This window comes from Punica granatum, chromosome 2 (genome assembly GCF_007655135.1).
Source record: "Punica granatum isolate Tunisia-2019 chromosome 2, ASM765513v2, whole genome shotgun sequence".
In the NCBI taxonomy this organism is placed as follows: domain Eukaryota; kingdom Viridiplantae; phylum Streptophyta; class Magnoliopsida; order Myrtales; family Lythraceae; genus Punica; species Punica granatum.
Window position 1 is genome coordinate 11,417,973 of NC_045128.1, and position 24,187 is coordinate 11,442,159.

Here is a 24,187-nt window from a genome sequence, read left to right on the forward strand (position 1 = left end):
ATGTCTTGTGCCACGGGCCTCAAATTATACCCAAATTCAACCAATTAAGTTGGATCTTGATCACATACCTCATGGGCTCTGTAAGGTCCGCTAGATGCAAAAAATGAGTGTAAACAACTCAAATAAATTATTTGACATCAGGTAATTTACTTGTAAAAATACAAGTAATTTATTATTAGGATAGGTTCGATCGGGTCTACGAGTTTTGTTCAGGGAATTGCGTAAAACTTTTCCTCTAATCGGTTTTTTTATATTTATTTTTTGGGTTAATTTTATACTTATTATTTAGGAAGTATATTCTTGGGGGCCAAACATACAATAATTTTTTAAATGAATAATGCAGAATAGTATTTTAATATAGCTGACAACTTATAGGTAAATTACATGCGTAAAACATGGAACAGAAAAGTCAGAGATTCCTCTCAGGCACAAGACAGAAAAAAACGACGACTCTCTCATCAGCACACAGGTTGTGAATTTATGACATAATTAATCTTACAAACAATGTATATTAGCGTTTTAAGAATTATGTGAGAATCGGGGAAGGCTCTTCCGATTGATTTAGAAGGTGAAATGAAGATCGAAGTTCATGCTGTTTAATTGACAAAGTATGGTATGGAAAAGAGGTAAGTGTGGGGACAAATTAAAGAGAACTAGAATAATTCTAATCATCGGGTAGTAAGATCCTCGGGATCATGCAACACAAAGCTGGTCAAGATATCGGGGCTATTCCACTATTGGATCTGATCCAAAGAGCGGTCGTTGAAGACTCTATATAGTCCAGATTAGGGAAGCCTTGAGATGAGGATTTACAGGGCCATGGGATCGGGTTTCGGCTTTGTCGTGTTAATTACGTCCAGGGGGCCCTGACGCGAGCTAGAGCTTTGCTCCCTATTAGCAAACCACTGAACTGTTCTTCTTGCAATTGGGAGCCAAAGCTTCCTCCTCCTCTCCTCCTTCCTATTCCCTTTACTGTATCTCCCGCTCCTCCCAATATTCAAATCTCTGAACCTCGAGACTGCCGTGATCTCAGACTGCGACCTCGTTTCCACATCCAAAACGATATTTGAGCCATTTGTTTGCGATAATTGGTTCTCGGTGTTAGCTACTGGCCTTATGGAAGGACCCGAGACCAGGCCGGTTTTATTGATTGAGCTCAGCTTGCTCTCAAACAGCCTCTTCCTGTCCATCCGCTCCTTAATAATCATCCCTATTTGGTCGTTATCAACCCTGCAATGGGCTGCCATGGTACTTCCCTTGTACGGTTCCAGGGCCGAGAACCGGTCGCTCAAGAGTGCATTAAGCATCTCAGAGTTTAAGAACATCAAGTCAGAGGAGCTCACGTTGCTCCATCGATTCTGGAACACGACATTGGACACAACAATCCTATGATTCAACTTGTGCAACATCTTTTGATTGCCTTCTTCTTGGATGATCAAGCTCTCCTCATCCTTGCCATTGCTACTGCTGTTGTTGTTTGAACCCCTGAAGACTTTCCGGAAGCTGCTACCTATCCCGATGTTGAATCTTGATGATGACCCATTACCGTCAGAGCTTTCCTCCTCCCGTTCAATGAAGATCTCAAGGCTGTTAGGATCCTGAATCCTCTCCGACACGCTCGAGTTAAGCAGTCGCATGCTATTGGAGTAACCAAAGATGCTTGGGTCATCGGTGCTGACCCGATGGCGGCAGAGCGGGCAGGTAGAGTGCCGCTTGAGCCAATGGTCGATGCAGTCAATGTGAAATGCATGCTTGCACTTGGGCAGGAGCCGGAGGATCTCTATGTCCTCGAACTTTGACAGGCAGACGGAGCACTCAAGCCCGGCACGGGAACCCCGGAGGGAGGAGTACCGGAAGAAAGGAAGGGACTCGATCACGGTCCTGTCAATCCCCGAAAATTGCCGGGACCTTGTGACAGCGTTGTTGTTGTTGTTGTTAACTGTCCCGCTCCAGTGGCAGTACTTGAGGCACATGAGGAGGATCAAGGTGAGGGCGAACATGATGGTGAGAATCCCTATAACAACCACCAAGCTCGGTTGGAAGTTGGACACTGCATCGTTCGACGTCAGATCATACCCGTACTGAGCTTGAACAAGAACACCATTATCAAGTAAACCAAGACTAAGGATGATCAATAGAACTAGAGGAGTGAGAGGGAGAATATGTGTAATTTGCTCCATCTCTTGAGACAGCATAGAAACCTTAAAATGTGGGTCTTGTTGGGAAGGCGACAGTAACTCAGTTTTCAAAGGGAGGTTAGTTAAATGGATGTACTCTTTATATATAGAAGAAGCATGAGAGAACTTCACAACATGTCTTTGTTTTATTCCTTATTCGTCAAGTTACGAGCTATTCTCATCTTATTGATCAAGATAATCACCTTTAGGGACTTGAAAATAACTATGAAGTGCTTTACAATAGGTTTTGAATTCCGACATTAAAAGTAAAATCCGTCAATTGATAACTTAATTTGCAATTGAACCACATTATCGTGATTATCACATATTTTTCTTTCCGTGAAAGATCTTGAAAATTATTGGCACTAAAAATAATCTTCAAAGCTTATCGCCTGTTTATTCTTTGGGGTTTTTGTGTCCACAGACAAAGGATTAATCAAAGAAATTAATTACATTTAAAAATGTTTTTCTATTGTCTAATTGCATTGTTTTTCTCTTTCTTGTGTCATGGTTTATATTCTTTAGATTAATTTGGAGGTGAGGAGTGGCGTAGAGGTGGAGCCGTGGAGGTGCTTAATTGAGTTTTGGAACTCAATTTTCTGAGTATTATTAGAAAAATTTTCGTTTTTATTTGATGATAATAATAATAATGTTGTCACTTTGAATTATGGTAGACCTATCAAAAGGTTTTGAATTCCTACATTAAAAGTAAAATCCATCAACCGATAACTTAATTTACTGTTGAACCACATTGTCGTGATTATCACATACTTTTCTTTCCGTGAAAGATTTTGAAAATTATTGGCACTAAAAAATAATCTTCAAAGGTTTTCGCCTGTTTATTCTTTGGGGTTTTTGTGTCCACAGACAAAGGATTAATCAAAGAAATTAATTACATTTAAAAATGTTTTTCTATTGTCTAATTGCATTGTTTTTCTCTTTCTTGTGTCATGGTTTATATTATTTAGATTAATTTCGAGGTAAGGAGTGGCGTAGAGGTGGAGCCGTGGAGGTGCTTAATTGAGTTTTGGACGTCAATTTTCTGAGTATTATTAGAAAAATTTCGATTTTATTTGATGATGATAATAATGTCATCATTCTGAATTATGGTAGACCTATCAAAAAAAAATGATAGACCCAAAATATTAAAAAGCAGCTCTATCATCATGTCCTCTCGTCTTTGCCAGTTGCTATATAAATATATATCCTTTTCCTGAGGTCATGAACATTATTAGCTTTCTTTCGGTGAACCATGAAGACAAGCTTTGTTAATATGCAAAATCAGATGTTTCATGGAACCGCCCCCTAATGAAAACTTAATTAATTCAACACATATAAGTTATTAAAAAAATAAATGAAGCTCCATCACCATCGTTAGAGAAAATATGAATTACCCGATTTAGACGTGTATTTGAACTTCTTTTATATCATTCAGTGTGATTAAAGAGTCGGTAATTTTTGATGGACTATTGAAGGTTCCGACTAAGATTCTCATGTTAGAAAATTAATAGAAGAATCCAAAAATTATTAGTCAACTTAACTTTTTCGATTGGACATGGATCCTTCTAATTGCAAGTCCAGAAGAATCATAGAAAGATAAGAGAGCAAGATCTATGAGTTCGTATAGTATCGAACCGTACCCTAAATCCAGACTCCAGAACTACAAAGATAAGCACGCCATGTTGGTTAGTCGACCTAGTTTGAGAGAGTGGGAGGTTTGGTTCACTCCACTTACATGATTAAACTTTTGGAATTCGATACAGTCTCATTCATGTGTAGACGGAGCGATAATTTTAGAAATTTATGTTATATGAATTCTCGACTGGTTTTAATATAATTTATGGTAGTCTCCTAGCAAAAGTAGTTCAACTTCAGAGTAGTATTATCGTCCTGCAAGAAAATGAAAAACTATGCGACTATTTGCCGTTGTATTTTAAAATTTCTCTTATCACTTTCGTCATGTTATTAAATACGGAACATCAAAGAATCAGAACTAATTGTGAACTGTCAAAACCTTAATAATTGACAAGGCAATTAAAAAGTCAAACTTTGATGTCATTTAAATTAAGCAAAAAGAAAGTCAAAGCTTGGATCAATTCTAGCTTTGGCACGAAGGTGATCCTGCTCCACAACCCATTTGAGGAATTATATGATACCTGTTCGGAAGTCTGTTTTTTATTTTTTATGAATAATTATATACGAGTCAGACTTCTCTACCTTTCCTCCAGTTTGGTCGCTAATAGATAACAATCAAATCAACATCTACTAACAATAATTTTAACCTATGTCTACTATCCAACTTGCATCATCTGCGCGATACATGATTTCGAACAATAAGATATACGAGTTAAGAGTCTGACCTCATGGTTAAGTAAAAGTGACACTTCATGCACCACAACTAAAACTACAGGAATGGCCTCAGTGATGCGGGAATCGACCATGGCCAACTGCAGCTAATTTCTCGACCCGGGCGATCTCTGAGCATTACATGGTTGGATTGGCTTCCCATAAAATCCACTAAATGATCAGCTTCAATTAGGAAAGATTTTGCGCAAAAAGAAAATTGTAAAGGCACTCGGAAAGTCATATTGGAGAGAATCGAGTTTGAAACCTCTTGATTTCATAAATGAGAGTGTATTATTGTATTACAAATTTATAGCAAGTTATAACGAAAGATTAAGAAGATTCCTATAATTAAAAAAATGGCACCCTAATCAAATTATTAATTGCATATTCTATCTTTCGTTGGTTCTTTCTCACGTAACACAGTAAGCAAAGATTTTCTAAGTAAATATTGCCCATTCTACTGTAATTAATATTATAGCTAAATAGCTTACGGATCCCTCTTATAACCCCTAAAAAATATATTATAGCTAAATAAGTTAATTAATGTATGAATTTATAGACCTCTCTTATAATAAAAAAAAAACGTTGCCTGATTTTGCAGTAAATATAATGGGATTATATTAGGGCGTTGTCCTATGCCTTTTTTTTTTTTTAGTTTTCCTGATTGCGAGATTTAGCTCCTAATGTTAGGATTTAACTAGGGTAGCAATTCGTGTCATGTCAGGTTTATATTGTCGTGTGTCAGCACCCCATTTTGGTCCACAAGTCAAACAATGCCCATCAATAGCAAACAATTCCACGACTTGAGTGTTATCACATAAAAAAGGCTCGACATAGCGAAAAATCCCTATTCATCCTCAAGTTAGCAAAAACAAGCAGATGACATGTTCATACGACAGAAGAACTTCATTGGTCATCAAAAGCCAACAGAGAAACTAGAGAGGTCAACAACTTCCAAAACCGGCGTTTTTAGAGTACACTGCGAACAATGCTATTTTCTGATGGTTCACTCAACCATAAGAAAATATCCAATATTAGACTTCAAAAATCCACATCAGTGCCAAACAGATGAAAAGTGTCTTCAAACACATTTTGCAGATCATCTGCTCTATACAGAACAACTTTCTGTATATAGACAACTTTTCAATGGAAGTCCAAAAATGCCGGGTTATCAGAGAAAAGTTAATTCCTAATGTCAGCTGCAGCCACGTCCCCCAAGCATACAGAGCATTAGCATTGCTTTAGACTGTCTCCCGAAAGCCATACAGACACCTCGAATGACTTCCGAGCGATGGAACAAGCATACCCTTATTTGGAAAGGGATAACCGGAGATTGGTCTGACAGAATAACGGAAAACCAAGTAGACCCTGCATTGCCCTGAAAACTCCAACAGACAGATGCAATTAGGCAAAACAGACAGCAAAACCCTTTTCAGTTTCCCGAGTAATCTCCGAAGAGTAGAAAATGTCATTTTCAGTGGAAATCCATATCCGGAGGTCCTTTTTGCGGAAACTTGACACCGGACGATTAGCCTACACTGTGCTAGCCATCCTAAAGCTCAGTGTGGAATCATCAAACTGAACTGCACAACTCATCTTGACCTCCCAAACAATGCCTTAAAGGTCTCAGATGCGTTTTTCAAGTCCTTAGAGGTTTGTTTTTGACAAACAGAGATCACAGTGATCTCCGGATCGCTCGAGCAACTCAGAAAGCAATATGAGAAATCCAGTTTCGGCCTCCTAGGACGTCTCCGGCTTCACATTTTCAATACTGGCTTAAGGGTCAACTATTCATTCCAACTGACAATGCATATTAAAATGACCAACGCAGAACACAGATGCGAGATATGCCATCAGAAATGGTTAACTTCGCTCTGATTACTTAAAATGAGCAAAACCGGCTTTCGAATCTCATGACCACACAAGGCATTTTTTCATGGAAAATGGCAATCTTGGGCTCATTTGAACCGTTTTATCGCGTACATCACCGATTCGATGTTCAATTTGAAACAAGGGCCTCGAACGCACGATCAATCAAGACTCGAGCTTTCTCCTGAATCAACTCCAACCCAAGTAGGACCCACGGCATCTTCTTCCCCTTTTGCTCAAGACAAAGCTAGCCAAATTGCATACAAAATATCTAGCTTTCTTCTTCATGAAGAATAGTTGGTGGAGATTCATCCATATCTTCATTAAGCTAACCGAATTTTGCTAAGCTAGCCTCTAATTGCACTTTGCTTTCACTAATTGCTCATTAACTTTGCCTATATATTGCTCAAGGATCATTAAGCTAATCACTTTTGCTCTTGCATACTCTCACTAGCTTTCTCCTTCTAAGAATGCTCTCAATTCTCCCTTAGCTCCAGTAGCAATACAACAACCCAATCCAAGCAAAAACCCTTAGAGATTAAGTCGGAATCCATGGCGTTCACTATTCCGACTTATATCCAAAATTTTCCAAACTTCATGGCTCACATGTTTTGGACCCAAGGAGTTCATTTCTGAACTCAGTTTTTTTTTTTTTATTTGAAGTGGTTTTCTCATTATTTGGGATCGATTTCAACATTTCAGGTTAAGATCGTGCTCTCGGGTGAACAGTGCACCCGTCACCACGAGCGCCAACACCCGTCACCGTGCGTGCGCCAACGCCCGTCACTGCTAGCGCCAGCGCCTACCACCGCGAGCTCATGCGCCCGTGCGCCCCAGATGTCCCCTACATGCATGCACGTTCGCACTTCCTCGACGTCCCAACTCACCCGAACGTGCTACCTTCGCACCCAAAATCCTTTTAAGGATTCCACCGAGTCACCCGACTTTCAAACCCTTCCCGACTCTTTCCTCATATCCCGAGGCTAGGTATAACATTCCCGACTGTCAACACCCCCATTTTGGTCCATCCAGCAAATGAAGCTCATTGACAGCATACAAGCTATGACTTGAGCAAAGTACAGAAAAACGACTCAACAGAGCGAAAAATCATTATTCATCCTCAAGTCGGCGAAATCGGGCAAATGACACATACACCTGACAGAAGGGCTCTAGGGGTCACCAAAAGGCAACAGAGCGACCAGAGAGCTCAACAATGTCCAAAACCGGCATTTTCAGTAAATCACACGGACGGTACTATTTTCCGATAGTTCGCTCGATCGTCGGAAGATAGCCAATATTGGACTTCAAAAATCCACTTCAATGCCAAACAGATGAAAAGTGTCCCCAAAGGCATTTTGCAAATCATCTGCTCTATACAGAACAACTTTCTATATACAGACAACTTTTCAGTGGAAGTCCAAAAATGCCGGTTTCCTGGAGAAAAGTTAATTCCAAATGTCATATTCGGCTATGCCCTACTAGTACACAGAGCATGAACAATGCTTCAGATTGTCTCTTGGAAGTCACACAGACACTTGAAATGACTTCCAAGCGACGAAACAAGCATACCCCTCTTCGGAAGAGCATAGCCGGAGACTGGTCTGATGGAATTACGGCAAACGAATTTCGTATTGCATTACCCTGAAAACTTTAGCAGACATTCACAATTGGGCAAAACAGATAGCAGAACCCTTCTCAGTTTCCCAAGTAACCTCCGAGGAGCAGAAATAGTCATTTTCAGTGGAAAGGCATATCCGGAGGTCCTTTTTACGGAAACTTGACGCCGGAAGCCTGCGCTACACAGTGGTACACACTCCAAGGCTTAATGTGAAATCGTCGGACTGAACTGCACAACGTGTCTAGGCCTCCTGAGCATTGCTTTAAAAGTCTCAGATACACTTTTCAAGTCCTTAGAGATCCAGTCTTGACAAACGAAGATCACATTGATTTCCGGAACACCCAAGCAACTCAGAAAGAATCTGAGAAATCCAACTTCAGACTCCTAGGACGTCTCCGGCTTCACATTTGCATTACCGGCTTAAGGGTCAATTGTTCACGTTGTCTGACAATTCATGTCAAAATGACCAACGTGGGATGTAGATACAAGATATGTTGTTAGAAGCGGTTAACTTCGCTCCGGTCACCCGGAACGGGCAAAAACGGCTTCCGAGTCTCGTACGCACCCGAAGCATTCTTCCACGAAAATTGACAATATTGGGTTTATCGGGATCGTTTTCTCGCGCACATTATCGATACAACGTTCTTTCAAGTCACAGAACTCGAACACGTACCGATCGACATCCGAGCATTCCCGATTCACCTCCAATCTCGTGTGGGACTCACGGGACCTTCTCGCCCTTGCCAAAGACAAGAAGAACCACCCCTCTCTTGTCATCTTCTTCTTCAAGCTAAGAAGACAACTTGCCTTTGTCTTCCTTTTGCAAAATATCTAAGTGTTTCAATTCAACACTCCAACTTCCCATCCAAGCCATCAATGCTCTTATCTCTTCTCCATTAATGCAATGGATGAGGATTGAGCTTGATATTTCCTTAAGAAATTCGGATTCTACTAATCCATGGCCCTAATTGCACTTTTCTTCACTAATCTTGCATTTAAGCTTTCCTATATATTGTCCAAATGTTATTAACTTAATCATACACCTTCAAGCACTCTCTCTCTAGCATTTCTCACTCAAACAAAAGCCCTCAACCTCCCAAGAACTTCAGCAAAATCGCAGCAAGCAAGAACCACCCAAAAACCAAGCAAAACACTCAAGACTTAAGTCGGAATCCATCCCGACTTAAATCCAAACTTCACCAAACTTCATATCCTACATGTTTTCGACCCCCTCTATCCGTTTCCGAGCTTAGATTTCAAGTTTGAAGCCTCTAAGTTAGAGAATCAGCTCAGTACAGAATCGAGCACAGTTTTGGCCCAGCCGGGTCAAAACTTCCAACCCTGTTTTCTCACCTTTTCGAGTCGGTCTGAACTTTCAAAACCTATCAAACACCTCCGGGGGTTCGTTAGGAGTCACCGACCTTGCTCAAATATTCCATCGGAATCCACCGTTACGAATTCCGACCCAAAAACTGCTCAGTCGGGCCGGCGTTTCTGACTGTCTGTTCGGTTTTCTTGTAGATCGGATCGATTCATGACCCTTTTCGACAAAAGACCCCTTCTATAACCTCCAGGGGTCAGTTAGGAGTCAGGAGCCGTTGGTCTTGCTCACAAATTCCATCGGAATCCATCGTTATGAATTCCGACCCGAAAACTGCCCAGTCCGGCCAGTTTCCAGACGTGCTCTGTTTTCGGTGATTTTTGCAGGACTCTACGGGTCGACTCGGAAACTCTGGGAACAAACGACCACCACGGTCACCTAGAGGGGTCCCTTGGCTACCCAAGGCCGCAGACCTTGCCTCAAAAGTCCATCAGGAGCCTCCGTGGCGACGTCCGACCCGACTTGTGCCAGTCGGGTCTGTTGCTACCATTCGAGTCTGTTCAAGCCAAAACAGCCCAAACCCGACCCACCAACTGTCCAACCCGACTCTTGAAAGTCCCATCCCGCCTCTCGGGACTAGGTATGACCAGTCCCGACTTAGAGGAGCTAGGACTTTTACATTATTGTTGTGTTTATGGAGTTTTAAGGGGTTTTAAGCATGATTTTAATTTCGAACTTTAATATTATGCAATTTCCTTATTACACCATGCATGTTTATCATAGTTTAACGTGCTAGTATGTCGGAAAATATTTAAATCGAAGTCGAGGAAACCATCCCGACCCGGAAAAGCCGAGATCGTTCTGGTTAACCTCTCCATGAGGTAACCAAGAGCATTCTTGACCTTTTTGGGTCAAGACCGGATTCCTTTGCCCCGATTTAAATTGTTTCCCGAGTTTTATTGTTTTTCTCACATCCATGAAGTCGGTATTGTTTTATCGATTCCTTAAATAATATGTTTGTGCATGTTTGCATGTTTGAATGTGTTATTTAAATCATGATAATACCGACTTTTGTTTAATCGTGTTATTTAACATGTTTGATGTTTGAGCATGCGAGAAACGATTCAAAACAAGACGGGGAAAACTCGTGAAACCAAATAAAAGCCATGAGACCTCTCGGTTTTCTCCAAGGAGAATAGGCCGAGAGTCTCATGGAGTTATTCGGGTTCCATGAGGCTTTCTCTTCCCGTTTTAAATCCGTTCTCGGATTTCGTGTAATTTGCAAGTTCAATTACATCGAGAATTTCACATGAAATGTCTTTCCAAACCAAAATATGCATGGATTCACAATTCGGAGACCCTTTCGGGCCTATTAGGACCAAAGGGTGTTTTGGCCATCGTTGGTCGAATCATCCTCGGTCTTTCTTGACCCGTCTTGGTCGCCGAATCACAAATCGTTTTCACAATTAATGCATTCGGCACAACCCTTAAGCATTAATTTCATAAACAGGTAAATCGGGACACTCACATGATTAAACCCACTTCATACTGATAAAGTTTACACGAATTGGCCATTAACTGATAACTCGCGTCGATGAGTTGTCAAATGACGTTTGTGCCCTTTTCAAACTTATCAATTTCAAAACCCGAAACGCGCGGTCCGACGTAGCATGGACGTCTGAAAAGGGCTTATGTGTCTCAATTTGAGTTTTTACCTTATTCCAAGTAACTCAGGTCAGAATACATAAGATTTTTCTAGATCTCTTCCGGGCAGATCGACCGATTCTTTGGCTTTTTCAGGGTTCTTGCATAACCCTGGACGATCCAGGGAATTGGTTGACATCGGCTACAGGCCGAGGTGGTCCACACTACGATGTTTCCCCTTTTCTGAAAATAATTTTCAAATAAAGGGCAAAATCGTCTTTTCACAATTCAGCGACACCCCTAGGGTTAGCATGACAAGAACACTACAGTACGAGATAAGAACGGGCTACCTGTTCAGGTGTAGGTTCATCTGCATAGCTTTTTCTTATCTAATTGATGAGTTTCTGTCATCCTAATATGGACTCGAGTAACTAGAACAGTTATCTCTGTCAGAAAACATGCAAAATGCTGATTAACCTTTCACTCGACCTAACCAAACACTAGATAATGGTTAGGAGGAATTCTAGATTCCAAATCTAGAGTCAAAATACGAGTTTGGCTAATTCAGTGGAAATTCAGTGTCACAATACATTACAACTGTAAAAGCAATCCACATACAGGAAACTTGACTACAGACATCCGATATGTCAAGTTCTCAAACCAAAGCCGAATGCTAAAACATTAGCACTCGTTTGTTTGTCTAGGGTAGGATTTGCATGCCAAAGTACCCCGGATTAACAATTTGCTAAAACACATACATTTGATAGTAACAAACACTTTGTCTATTATTAACATGTTGTGTGTTATCTTTCCGCACCTGTTTGCCATGCGGGTTGAGCCTGATTCCTAGGCCGAATAATATTAGGGTTCAAAGCCCTAATCATCGATCACAGGGTCCAACACCCTAACCATCACTCACAAAGTCCAATGCCCTATTCAATGAGAGCGTGCATTGAATTTCAGTTCTTCGGTATTTCCCTAAACTCACGGTGAGTTAGAGCGGAATAATAAGCGAATGCGAGTCGACTGGAATTCAGCCATTTGTAATTTATATTTTTTGTTTTCGAGAGTATTGTAAAGACTTTTATTTTGTACATTCATTCTGTGAGAATTCCAGTCGGTGAGCGGACGGTTCGAGAGTCGAATCATTCAAATCGGTCCCATGCTTGCCCAGACAAAAGTAAATCCAAGATCTCGTGGTTTTGGTTCACGCAAGAATTCAACCTCCGCGATTTGATGAACTGTAATGCAAGATTGTGAATCAATTCTCCGACACGCAAGTTTACTTCTCTCTCGGCTTCTCAACCGACATCATTTAATTCATCGAATATTAGGTGTCAAAACGTGCGAGCCGAGTGCAACTTAATCCATGCGGTAAATAATAAAACATGCAAGCCTAGCAAACCAGAGTATCGAAAGGGCGTGCGGGATATAGGCCCGCACGTAACATGAACCCCCAAACTCGGACTTTCCGTTCCGCACAGATCAATGCCTTAACAACAACTAGGTGTTTCATACCCCTAGACCTGGGTAACTTATCCGCCCTCGGCCTACGGGTTGTAAAATGATAAGTGGCGACTCCTTCTCTCATGCGTGTCCGTCAAGTGTCCCCACGGGAAGGTGGACACTCCCAAGCCGCGCGATCCAAAAGCGCGCATGCGGGCCCCGACGAGAGTCCACATTCAAGTCCGTACACCGACTTAGAGGAGTTAGGGTTTTTTCCATTTATTGCATGTTTATGGAGTAATATGGTATATTAAGCATGTTTCATTAGCAAACTTGTATTTTTATGCATTTTCACGTAATATTATACATGTTCATCCTCAAATAATGTGCTAACATGTCAGGAAATGTTTGGATCGTCATCTAGAAGACCATCCCGACCCGGGAAAAGCAAAGAAAGCCCTCGGCTTCCTCTCTAAGTGAGGTGACCGAGAGTTACTTTGCTCTTTTTGGGTTATGGTGTGTCTTCTTGACCCGATTCAAGTTCAATTCTAGAGTTTTTATTGTGTTTTCCCACATGCATGAAGTTGGTATTGTTTTATCGATTCCTTAAATAACATGATTGTGCATGTTTGCATGTTTGAATGTGCTATTCAACTCATGGCAATACCGACTTTTGTTAAAATATGTGTTATTTATCGTGTTTGTTATTTGAGCACGCGAGAAATGATTGAAAACGAGACGGGGAAACCTCGTGGAACCCGATTTGGGCCATGGGACCTCTCGGCTTTCTCCAATGAGAAGTGGTCGAGAGCCTCATGGACTTATTGGGGTCCCATGAGGCTTCATCTCCCCATTTTAAGTCCGTTCTCAGATTTTGTGTAAATTGTAATTTCCTTTACATCGCAAATCTCGCATAAAATGTCTTTTTAAGCAACATGCATGGATTCGAGTATCGATGACTCTTTCGGGTCCATTTGGTTATGAGGGTGTTTTCTTGGTCATTTGACCGAATTGTCCTCGATCCTTATGGAACTGTCTTGGTCACTGAGTCACGAATCGTTTTCAACAAATTAATACATTCAGCAATAACCCTTAAGCATTAATTTCACGAACGGGTTAATCGGGACGCTCACACGGTTAATTCATTCAACTTTAATAACTTTGCACAAATTAGATATTAATTTGTAACTTGCGTCGATGATTTACAAAATGATGTTAATGCCCTTTTCAAAATTCCCATACTTTAAAATCTGAGATATGCAATACGATGAAAAAGGACATCTAGGAGAAACTTGTGTGTTTTGACTTGAGCTTTACTTGATTTCAGGTAATTCAGGTCGGAATACAGAAGTTCCTTTCAGATCACTTCCGAATAGATCGACCAAATCTTCGGTTTTTATGGGGTTCTCACATAACCCTAAAAAACCCAAGGAATTGGTCGGCGCCGGTAGGTCGAATTGGTCCGTATTGCGCTGTTTCCCTTTTCTAAAAACAAATTTTCAAGTCAAGGGCAAGAGTGTCATTTTGTAATTTGGCGACATCCTAGGGTTAGTTTGACAGAAACACGACGGTATCGGAATAGGGACGGGCTACTTGTTCAGGTGCAGGTTCATCTTCATAGCCCTTTTTGTTCCCACTGATGAGTTTCTGTCCTCATAATGTAGTTTATGGTGCTAGTCGGGTATTTTATATCAAAATATAATTACATGACTAATCTTCTCACTCGATCTAACCAAACGCTAGAAATGATTAGGAGGAATTCTAGGTTCCAAATCTAGAGTCAAAACACAAGTTGGATGAATTCAGTGTAATTCAGTGTCACAACACCGAATCGTTGTAAAAACAATCCACACACACGAGACTTGACTACGAACATATGATATGTCAAGTTTTCAAACCAAAGCCGAATGCTAAAAAATTAGCACACATTTGTTTGTCTAGGGTAGGATTTACATGCCAAAATACCCCGGACTAATAACTTGCTAATCCACGTAAATTCGGTGAATACAAACACATTGTCTGTTATTCACATGCCACTTGTTACCTTTTTGTACTTGTTTATCATGCGGGTCGAGCTCAATCCCTAGGACGAATAGCACTTGGGTTCAACGCCCTAATCACCACTCACAGGGTCCAACGCCCTATTCAGTGAGAGCATATTCGAATTTCAATTTTTCGATTTTTTCCCTAAACTCACAGTGAGTTAGAGCGGAATAATAACCAAATGCGAGCTGACTGAGATTTGATCATTTGTAATTATAATTTTGTTGTATTATTTTCGAGAGCTCATTGTAAGGATTTTATCTTGTACATTCAGTTTGTAAGAATCTTAGTCGGTGAGCAAACGGTCCGAGAGTCGAATCATTTGAATCGGTTTCATGCTTGCCCAAAGGAAAGTAAATCCAAGATCTCACGGTTCTGGTTCACGTAGGGATTCAACTGTCATGGTTTGATGAACTGTAACACAAGATTGTGAACCAATTCCCCGACATGCAGATTTACTTCTCTCTCGGCTTCTCAATCGACATCGTTTAATTCACCGAATTTACGGTGTCAAAACGTTTGAGCTGAGCACAGCTTAATTCACATGATGAATTATTAAAATATGCAACCCTAGCAAACCAGAGAACCGAAAGGGCGTGCAGGATATAGGCCCACATGTAACATGAACCCCAGAACTAGGACTTTTCGGTTCCGCACAGATCAATGCCTTAGCAAAAACTAGATGTTCCATACCCCTAGACCGAGGTAACTTATCCGCCTTCGATCTTCGGATCGTAAAATGATAAGTGGCGACTCCTTCTCACGTGTGTCTATCACACATTCCCGGAAAGGTGGACACTCCCAAGCCGCGCGATCCAAAAGCGCACATGCGAGCCTCGACGAGAGTCCACATTCGGCTCCGTACATCGTGTCTATATAGATTCGTGTCATCAAAGTCATAACCCGTACACGACACGATTATTAAACGGGTTTGATTTTGAAAACACGAACACGACCTATTTATATCCGTGTCAACCCGGACGAGACCTGTTGAACCTGTTTATCAAAACGTGTCATAATAGGTACAAGTATCCATACATGACACGATTATTAAACGGTTTAGATTTTGAAAACACGAACACGACCTGTTTATATCTATGTTAAACCGGACACGACATCGAACACAGACTGAGTAGAGAGAGAGAATCAATTAGGTTAAGGCTTAGTTGACAATCGAGAACTCAATCGGGGCTTCCCTTGACTGAGAGTCAGGAGAGAGATTCAAATCGAAATTAGGGTTAAAGTTGTGCAATTGGACTTCAATAGGGCTACAATTGACAATCGAGAACTCGCTAATTATGTCAAAGACTTGGATTAGAGTGCAGCGAGGGCTGGAGGAGTATCGGAGCATGAGCGAGACCAAAGGGACAAAGTCAGGAATCGTCTGTGCTTCAGCCTTCAGAGGGTCCGGGAGGGCAAAGACCGTCAGGGTGAGATCATAGTGACACTGCGTCGCGTCAAGGTGGGATCACCGTGGCGCCTGGAGTGGTTAAGGGCTCAAGGTCGTCTCCGTCTCATCTGAGTTGTCTTTGACTGAGTCTCTATTGTCAAGAAAGAAAGAAAGATAAGAACTGATAGAACAGAGAGAGGCGGAAGGAATGAACTGTCTGTATTAGTATTACCCTATTAGGGTTAGTAAGGATATTTTTGTAATTTTAGTATAAATGAATTAATGGGTTACACGACTGTCACTTTGTTCTGGAGCATCTACAGTAAAAAATCATCGTTGCATCTCATGTGTCTACTCGATTACGACTGACTGACATGTTTACCAAGGCACTTGGGAAGGATCGTTTTCAATTTCTCCTTGGCAAATTGGGCGTTCACGATCTTCACGCTCCAACTTGAGGGGGAGTATTAAGGAAGTCAATCCTGAATTTACTAGTAATCGATATTGTTATTTATTTCCTTGTATCTTTCCCAATTCATTGTAAGTAACTAGCTGTATATTATTTTCCTAATTTAGCTTCAAGCCTATTGATATACATAAAGCAAATGATTGTACACTAACCGATGAGAACGAGAATCCGTTTACTCTCCAAAATTGTTATTATTCATATATATAATTCAAATAATCAGTGAATCTCCTATTGACACTCAAAGTGGGGCCAACCATTCGAGTGACTTTTTCTAGTTTGAGTGAGTGCTTTACATTTTGACGTGGCGTAAATGTGGCACCGGGTGAGGCCCAAGTGACACCCAAAAGAAGCACTTTCATTAGATTTGCTCTAAGTAACCATGTCGCTGTTGTTTGTTAAGAGTGTCAAAATCGAACGTGTCAAATCATGAGTGCTACACCGAGACGTGACTGTAATTAACAACTAGCACATGAAAGGACCAAATGGACGATTTGGTCCCTGAAAGATGGTCCTCACGGCAAGTTCATCCCCGAAAGTTTTTTCCTATACTATTTGGTCCGACCGTCAGAAACGTTTGTATCAATTTGTCCTTCCGTTGGAGAAAACGTTGGTCCCTGGGCAGCCGTGAGTCCCTGCCGTCTCTCCTCTTCTCTTCGCGATTTGCCGCTCCAAATTCCCCCCTATTCCTCTTGCTGCCATCTTCAGATTCTCTGTTCGTCTTGCCCTAGCCTTCCGATTCTGTCGCCTTTCTCATCAGGCCTTGACTTTAGGAAGTTCTTTGGAATCGTTGTTAAAATTTCTTCAACCTGCTCCTGAGGAAACTGCCCCCAAGATGGGTCTTCTCCTGTTAGCATCTGAATAGCATTTGTGAGAAAGGCGAATGTTGGGGAAATTTCTTCCGAGTCAATTTCTTGTCTGGATTTTGTCGGATTCATCGATTTTCCGCGGTTGTTGCAGGTCAGTTGAAATCCCTCTTAGAATCCCGAATGTTGCGATGAAATTTCTACCAATTGTTGCGATGAAATTTCTGCCGATTGTTGCGATGAAATTGATGCCGATTGTTGCGATGAAATTTCTGCCGATTGGGTTTGATTTTGGGTTGTTATGTTGTTGAAATTGATGAAGCTGATAGTTGCCCTAATCAGCTCAAAAATGCCCCAAATCGAGCAAACCCTAAATCGTTTGGGTGGTTTGGTTTTGTTGTTTGGGTGGTTTTCTTTTGTTGTTGGGCAGTTATGATGTTGAAATTTAGAGTTGGGTTTGGTGAGGTTCTTAACTCCTTAACTTGGCTGGTTGTTCGTGATTACTAGCTTGATAGCTCATTGACCGATTTTGGTTCCTTTTAGTCGTCCTTCGTAGATTCTCGATGATGTTTGATGAATGGATGAGTTGCACGATAATATGGTATCTGATGTGAATTGTTTGGCATAGTATTGATAAGAAAAAGTCATGTTTAATGTATAGGCTGAATTGATTAATGACATATTGAGGGATTAAAGGATGTTTTGCTCGACCTTGTTAATTCGAGAATATGCTCAGCTGAAAGTGCATATCTGTGCTATTACGTGTTTGATTTGTGATGTTTTACATGAGTTTGATAATGCTTGAATGTGTGGGTGATTTGTGATGAGCTGGGTCTATTGTAATTTAAAATGAATGTTATGTCATCTCTTTAAGATTTTTTTTGCCACGCTTAATCATGGGATGCCATTTGTAGTTGAAAGAATGCAATTTCTGTCGATTTCAAGCCAATTTTACCCTCGCAACAGGCCTGATCCGAATTTACTTTCTTGAGTTCTTAGCTTTATTCTAGTGTGACTTGATCTAATAACGGGCTAGGCTGTTAGTATGATGTAGTTGGTATTTTTGCGAATTCTGCGGATGAATTGATCTACTGTGACTTGATCTAATTGTTTGGCATAGTATTGATAAGAAAAAGTCATGTGTGTTTGTTGCTGCTGAACTTGGTATCACACGGACTTGGTGTTTGTGGCTGCTCTTGTTTTTATGGCCGGTGTTGTTTGAAGAGTGTGTGTGCTTGGGACCAAATGCAACTCAGTCTAGTCTGGAGCATGGAAATCTCAGCACTGTGAAATTTGTGAATTTCGGGAATATTGCGGCTGTGAATTTATGAATTGTGCTGCTGCACTTGGTATCAAGTATTTGTATTATCAGCAATGTGTTTGTTGCTGCTGCTGAACCTGGTATCACATGGACTTGGTGTTTCTGGCTGCTCCTGTTTTCACATGAAATTTGCTGCATTTGCTTGGTGCTCTTTTTAGGTACCTGAATTATACTTGCGTGCGGTTGCTTGTTCTGTTGCCGTGCATGTGCGTGGTGCTTGTATTCTCAGCACATGTACTTGTATGTTTAATTTGATGGTCGTGCTTTTCAGATTATTAGCCCATTTGGAAGAGACATCGAACAGTGACAATACAAGCAGAGAGAGAGAATAGAGAGGGGAATCACAACAGATATGGGAGGTGAGGGAAGCCATTGGAGTGGGACAAACCAATATGTCCAAAAGTCCACTGCATATTCCGATGTTGAAAAATCAGTAAATCTCTGTGGGTGTGGAAGGAAGCTACTATTACAAACATCTACAAAGAAACAAAGTTATGGTATGCGTTTTCTTAGTTGTCCCTTATGGAAAAGAAGTGATATTACATGTGGGTATTTTGAATGGGTTGATAATGAGGAGCAACTCGAAGTGCAGAAGACTACAGAAGATAACAAGCTCATGAAGAAGATGAAGAAGAAAATTCAAATGTATGAACATGAAAACAGAATGCTTAAGATTGCATGTGGTGTATTGGTTGTCGTCATTGTTGTAGTCGTAGTTTGTGTTGTATTGAGATGACTCTGTCATTAGTAATATAATACAATGTTTGACATTGCGTGATCTGTTGTTATTGTTGCATATTCTACGTGACTTTCTATTACTGTTGCCTATTATGTATTTTTTTCAAAAGAATACATAATAGAAAGCGTTTTTTAAACAGAATATCATTCTATTTGCGATAGAATACCGAACAAAATGCATATTTCGACAGAATACAGGAAAAAATGCATTTCCAACAAAATATAGAGAAAAATGCATTTTCCGCCAGAATACAGAACAAAATGCATTTTCCGACAGAATACATAACAGAGTGCATTTTTCGATAGAATACAGAGAAAAATGCATATTCCGACAGAATACATAACAGAGTGCATTTTTCGACAGAATACAGAGAAAATACATTTTTCCGACAGAATGCAGAGAAAAATGCATTTTCCGACAGAATACAGAACAAACTGCATATTCCGACAGAATGCAGAGAAGAGTGCATTTTTGACAGAATGCAGACAAAAATGCATTTTTCGACAGAATGCAGAGAAAAATGCATTTTCCGACAGAATACAGAACAAAATGCATATTCCGACAAAATGCAGAGAAAAATGCATTTTTCCCAAAATACAGAACAAAATGCATTTTCCGACAGAATACATAACAGAGTGCATTTTTTGACAGAATACAGAATAAAATGCATATTCCGACAGAATGCAGAGAAGAGTGCATTTTTCGACAAAATGCAGACAAAAATGCATTTTTCGACAGAATGCAGAGAAAAATGCATTTTCCGCCAGAATACAGAACAAAATGCATTTTCCGACAGAATATGCAGAGTGCATTTTCCGCCAGAATACAGAACAAAATGCATTTTCCGACAGAATACATAACAGAGTGCATTTTTCGACAGAATACAGAGAAAAATGCATTTTCCGACAGAATACATAACAGAGTGCATTTTTCGACAGAATACAGAGAAAATACATTTTTCAACATAATGTAACACAGTAAACATACAACTATTTCTGAAGCTGTTTCAACTAAGCCCTCAGGATCTTCGACTCATGGTATTTGATCCTTGTGACGAGCTTGAATGGGAAGTCGACGCTGAAGCTGTTGACGCTGGTGCAAGTACTCTTGGCCTTATCGGAGGAGGCCTTAAAGGGTGACTACTCCAATTGCCTCTACCCATCATTGCTGCGGGGTACCTGAATGGAAATGTGCTTGGACATGGCGCAGGATTCAATGGTGTTGGAGGCCTCCAATTAGGACCTTGGTTTGCTGCTATCCCCATTCCCGAACTAAGAGGCCTTCGTTGAACCTATAAAAAGAATGTTTATATGTTGGCTTCCCTTCATTACAAAAAGTTTCAATACTCAATGTGAGTTCAATCAACCTGAGCAGAGGAATGTGAAGTTGATCGAATGGATCCCACTGAAACAGGTACGCTAGGCCCGAGAATGATGGAGTCTTGAGAACCTATAATAGGCCTTGAAGGGCCTGAGGGGGCTTCAACCTACGAAACAAAGTTATCGTAAAAATTTCTAAGAGAAAGCCAATAATATAAATCATAGTAAACATGATAAACAATTATTATACCTGTGCATCAGATGCATTAGGACCTCTGGATGTTCTTCTGTTTCCCCTCTTATCTGGAGCATCATTAGTGGCTTCATTCATACATCGTCTAATGTTGTGCCCAGTCTTTCCACATCTAGAACAGTGAATCTCACCATACTTTCTTGTTGCTTTGGAGGAGTTGCTAGAAGTGCTTGCCTCACCCTCAGATTGCCTTCTCCTTTGCTTAGGCCTTCCAAACGGTCTTTTAAATGCTGGTGGTTCAATTGGTGGCAGTTCAGTGCGGTGCCAGTCACTTTCACTGGTAATTGGTTCAATGTAAGGGACATAAGTGGCTCTCCATCGTTCAGTTGAATACCATGAGTGAACATACTTCTCGGGCTCCAAATTATTGTAAGCCATGCAAGCAATAGCATGTGCACATGGTATCCCAGTTAACTGCCACATTCTACAACTGCAAGTTGCATCACCTAAATCTACCACCTTACATTAGGGCCTTTTCCATACTTGAAATTTGTAACCATCAGCATCACCAACCCATTCAGGGGTCCAATATGAACTGTCTTTTCCAGACTTGTCTAGCCTACTCTGCGCTACTGGACAAATTGGACCCACAAAGCTATTTGCCCTCACTCTGTGCTTATTCATCTTCCCCATCAAATAATATCTAATCTCTTCAAGCATCGTAATGATTGGTTTACCTCTGAACTTCACAATCTTCGAGTTAAACTGCTCACAAGTATTATTTAGTAGATTATCATTCTTTGGATAATCACTAAATCCAGCTTTCGTCCAAGCGTCGGGATTAAATCTCTTCAGCCATGCCCATGCAGCCTCATTCATTCTCTTCATTACCATCATATTATGTTCAAATTCCACCATTGTGGTACTTCTTGCACATTTCCACAATTGCTTGGTTAGGTCCATGTTCTTGAAGTTACTGTAGAAGTTCCTCCATATGTGCAATACACAATTTCTATGTGGAGCACCAGGACATAATTCCTCCAAAGCCAATTTCAACCCTGCAAGAATCTTTATCGTCAAATAACATTCTACTTTTAGTCAATATTAAAATATTATAGTTAAGTGATAGGTACCTTTTGTTGATCTGATATAAAGTTTCACCCATTGTCACTGTACTGTCCAATATCACCAAGCAAATTTGTCAAAAACCAACTCCATGTATCCCTACTTTCTTGCCCAACAACAGCTACTGCAATCACATAAAAATGTTGATTGCTATCTTGAGCAACAGCAGACAGTAACTGTCCTCCGTAATATCCCTTCAGAAAACACCCATCTAGCCCAATCAAGGGCCTGCATCCTGCTTTAAACCCCTGAACATTTGCATTAAAGCAAATGTATAGCCTATCAAATGTTGGTGGCAGCTCTAGAGTAGGTCTATGTACTTTCAAACCAAATGTAGAATTAGGATTCCGCCTCCTAAGTTCCTCACAGTAGTCCCATAACTTTTGATATTGCAACTTCTCGGACCCCTCTACAATTTTTCTCGCCAACTTCATTGCTCTATATATCTGATAGTCATCTACATGAATACCTCTACACCTTTTAAACCACTCAAAAGCATCATGTGCTGACATTGTCGGGTATGATCTTAATTCATCAACAAGTTGAGCAGCCAACCACTTCTTATTAGCTTGCTTGTTTTTGAACCCCCGAGCACAAGTATGTGGCTCCACGAACTTCTTTATTTTGAAAGTTTTCACCTCATTACTCCAAGAGCAAAAGATCTCCCATTTGCACCCTTCTGATCTACACTTTGCCCTAACCCTTTCATTATCATTCTTCACAAACTTGAACACCCTTCCTATTGCAATATTATAATCTGTCACAGCTTTCTTGAACACAGTCAAGTTTGGGAATAACATGTTTAACTGTAATTGAATGTCCCCAAATATGGCCTTCTCATCAAACTCGGGGTACTTTGCCTTCTCCTCTTCACCTTTGTCGTCATCAGAAATACACTCGTCCACTAACTCTTCTGAAATATATCCTTCCTCTTCATCACTGGAGATAACCATATCCGCTGTTGTTGGTGATATTCTGACAACTACCTACTCCTCATTTTCAGAATCTGATTGATTACCAAGATGCTCTTCTTGTTCACCCAAATGACCTTCAGCATTGTCATTAAATATACGTTCTTCATCCCAATAAACTCCTGAATCAAAATGTTCAGTACCTTCATACTCAAACTGATCCTCCTGCCTATCATCATCATATACTTCAAGATTTTCCTCCTCACCAACCTCATGATCATTCCTTCATAAAACCAAACAAAGATTAAATAATAATAGTTCAAAAAAGGTAATTCAATAAATCCGCAATCCAACACTCCAAGAGGAAGTGGTTAGGAAATACTTAAGAGTAGGATCATTATCTTTCACAAAGATTGCGCTTATGTTGGAACTTATTAGGGAATACTTATGAGTAGGGTCATTATCTTTCACAGAGACAATGAGGCAACAACCATCTGCTGGTGCATATGGGCCTCACTCAGTTTCGGATGCGTGTGTTTGTATGGGGTGCTCGCCCTACCGAGGTGTGTCCATAAACTTTGAAATTATCCAAGATATTTGGATATTTTTGCTAAGCACAAACTCAGGACCCCTTGGAACTAAAAATTGCTTTTTTTAATTTGTATTCAATCTTGTATTAACAGAGATTACCGCAATATCCATTGCCTACTCACAATGTTCTGGTCAGAGGTGTAATTCCTTTGGAGTTTGAGATATGGATCTTCTGACTTCTTGTATTAATTTGAGGTTTGCGTTTCTTGGTTTAGAAGTCCACAGGATTTGAGACACATCAAATGCAGGAACACAGTAGCACGCGAGGGAAAGATCATTTATACCAATACTGACAAGATCATCTTATCGGGCAATGGAGATACCCTAAGCATTCCATTAGTTATGTATCAACGTTCCAACAAAAATACTTGTATGCATAAAAAACCCCAGATTCAGCGGGGTAAGTGCATTAAAAAGAGCTTACCTTGCCAAGGTCTAAGAACTCTACCATACTCATGAGTCGTTTTTTAAAATCCATTTAGTTTTCATTACATATACACACCTTGCACTAAGTTACTTAAGTAGCCCTACCTATCTGCTAAGAGGCAATTGTCAGCCTGTTCAGCTGACCTCAGAGGATTCCAGTCACCCGGCAAGTCGAGATGCGAGTCAAGCAGGAGGTACTTTTGGTCCACATTATATGTGCATTTTCGGTTGCATATGATGAAGGCTACTCCTTAGACCATTCGGAAAACAAACTGCTATTACAAGATGCAATCTCTGATCTCCCCAGAGTAAGTTTGAATGCATAGTCTGGATTATCTATTGCCTAATTTATGAGGTTTCACGAGTTTAAGCCTCCATAATGTTCTAGGTTGGGACATATGAGCATCGGATAAAACAAATAACAGCACAATTCGTA

General features: G+C 40.5%; 2 protein-coding genes across 2 annotated transcripts; both read right to left on the bottom strand.

Annotated features, from left to right (window-relative positions):
* Nucleotides 1-440: 440 nt before the first annotated feature.
* LOC116197346 (E3 ubiquitin-protein ligase ATL42-like) lies at nucleotides 441-2,224 on the bottom strand. Its single transcript, XM_031527463.1, has one exon. It carries the CDS (start codon nucleotides 2,193-2,195, stop codon nucleotides 810-812), a length of 1,386 nt encoding a protein of 461 aa, XP_031383323.1. The 5' UTR covers nucleotides 2,196-2,224; the 3' UTR covers nucleotides 441-809.
* Nucleotides 2,225-21,855: 19,631 nt separating this feature from the next.
* LOC116193651 lies at nucleotides 21,856-22,776 on the bottom strand. The gene has a single exon (XM_031522392.1). It carries the CDS (start codon nucleotides 22,774-22,776, stop codon nucleotides 21,856-21,858), a length of 921 nt encoding a protein of 306 aa, XP_031378252.1.
* Nucleotides 22,777-24,187: the final 1,411 nt, after the last annotated feature.

Coding starts and splice junctions, on each gene's coding strand:
- LOC116197346 (XM_031527463.1), bottom strand. CDS start 2,195: ATGCTGTCTCAAGAGATGGAGCAAATTACACATATTCTCCCTCTCACT.
- LOC116193651 (XM_031522392.1), bottom strand. CDS start 22,776: ATGGTTATCTCCAGTGATGAAGAGGAAGGATATATTTCAGAAGAGTTA.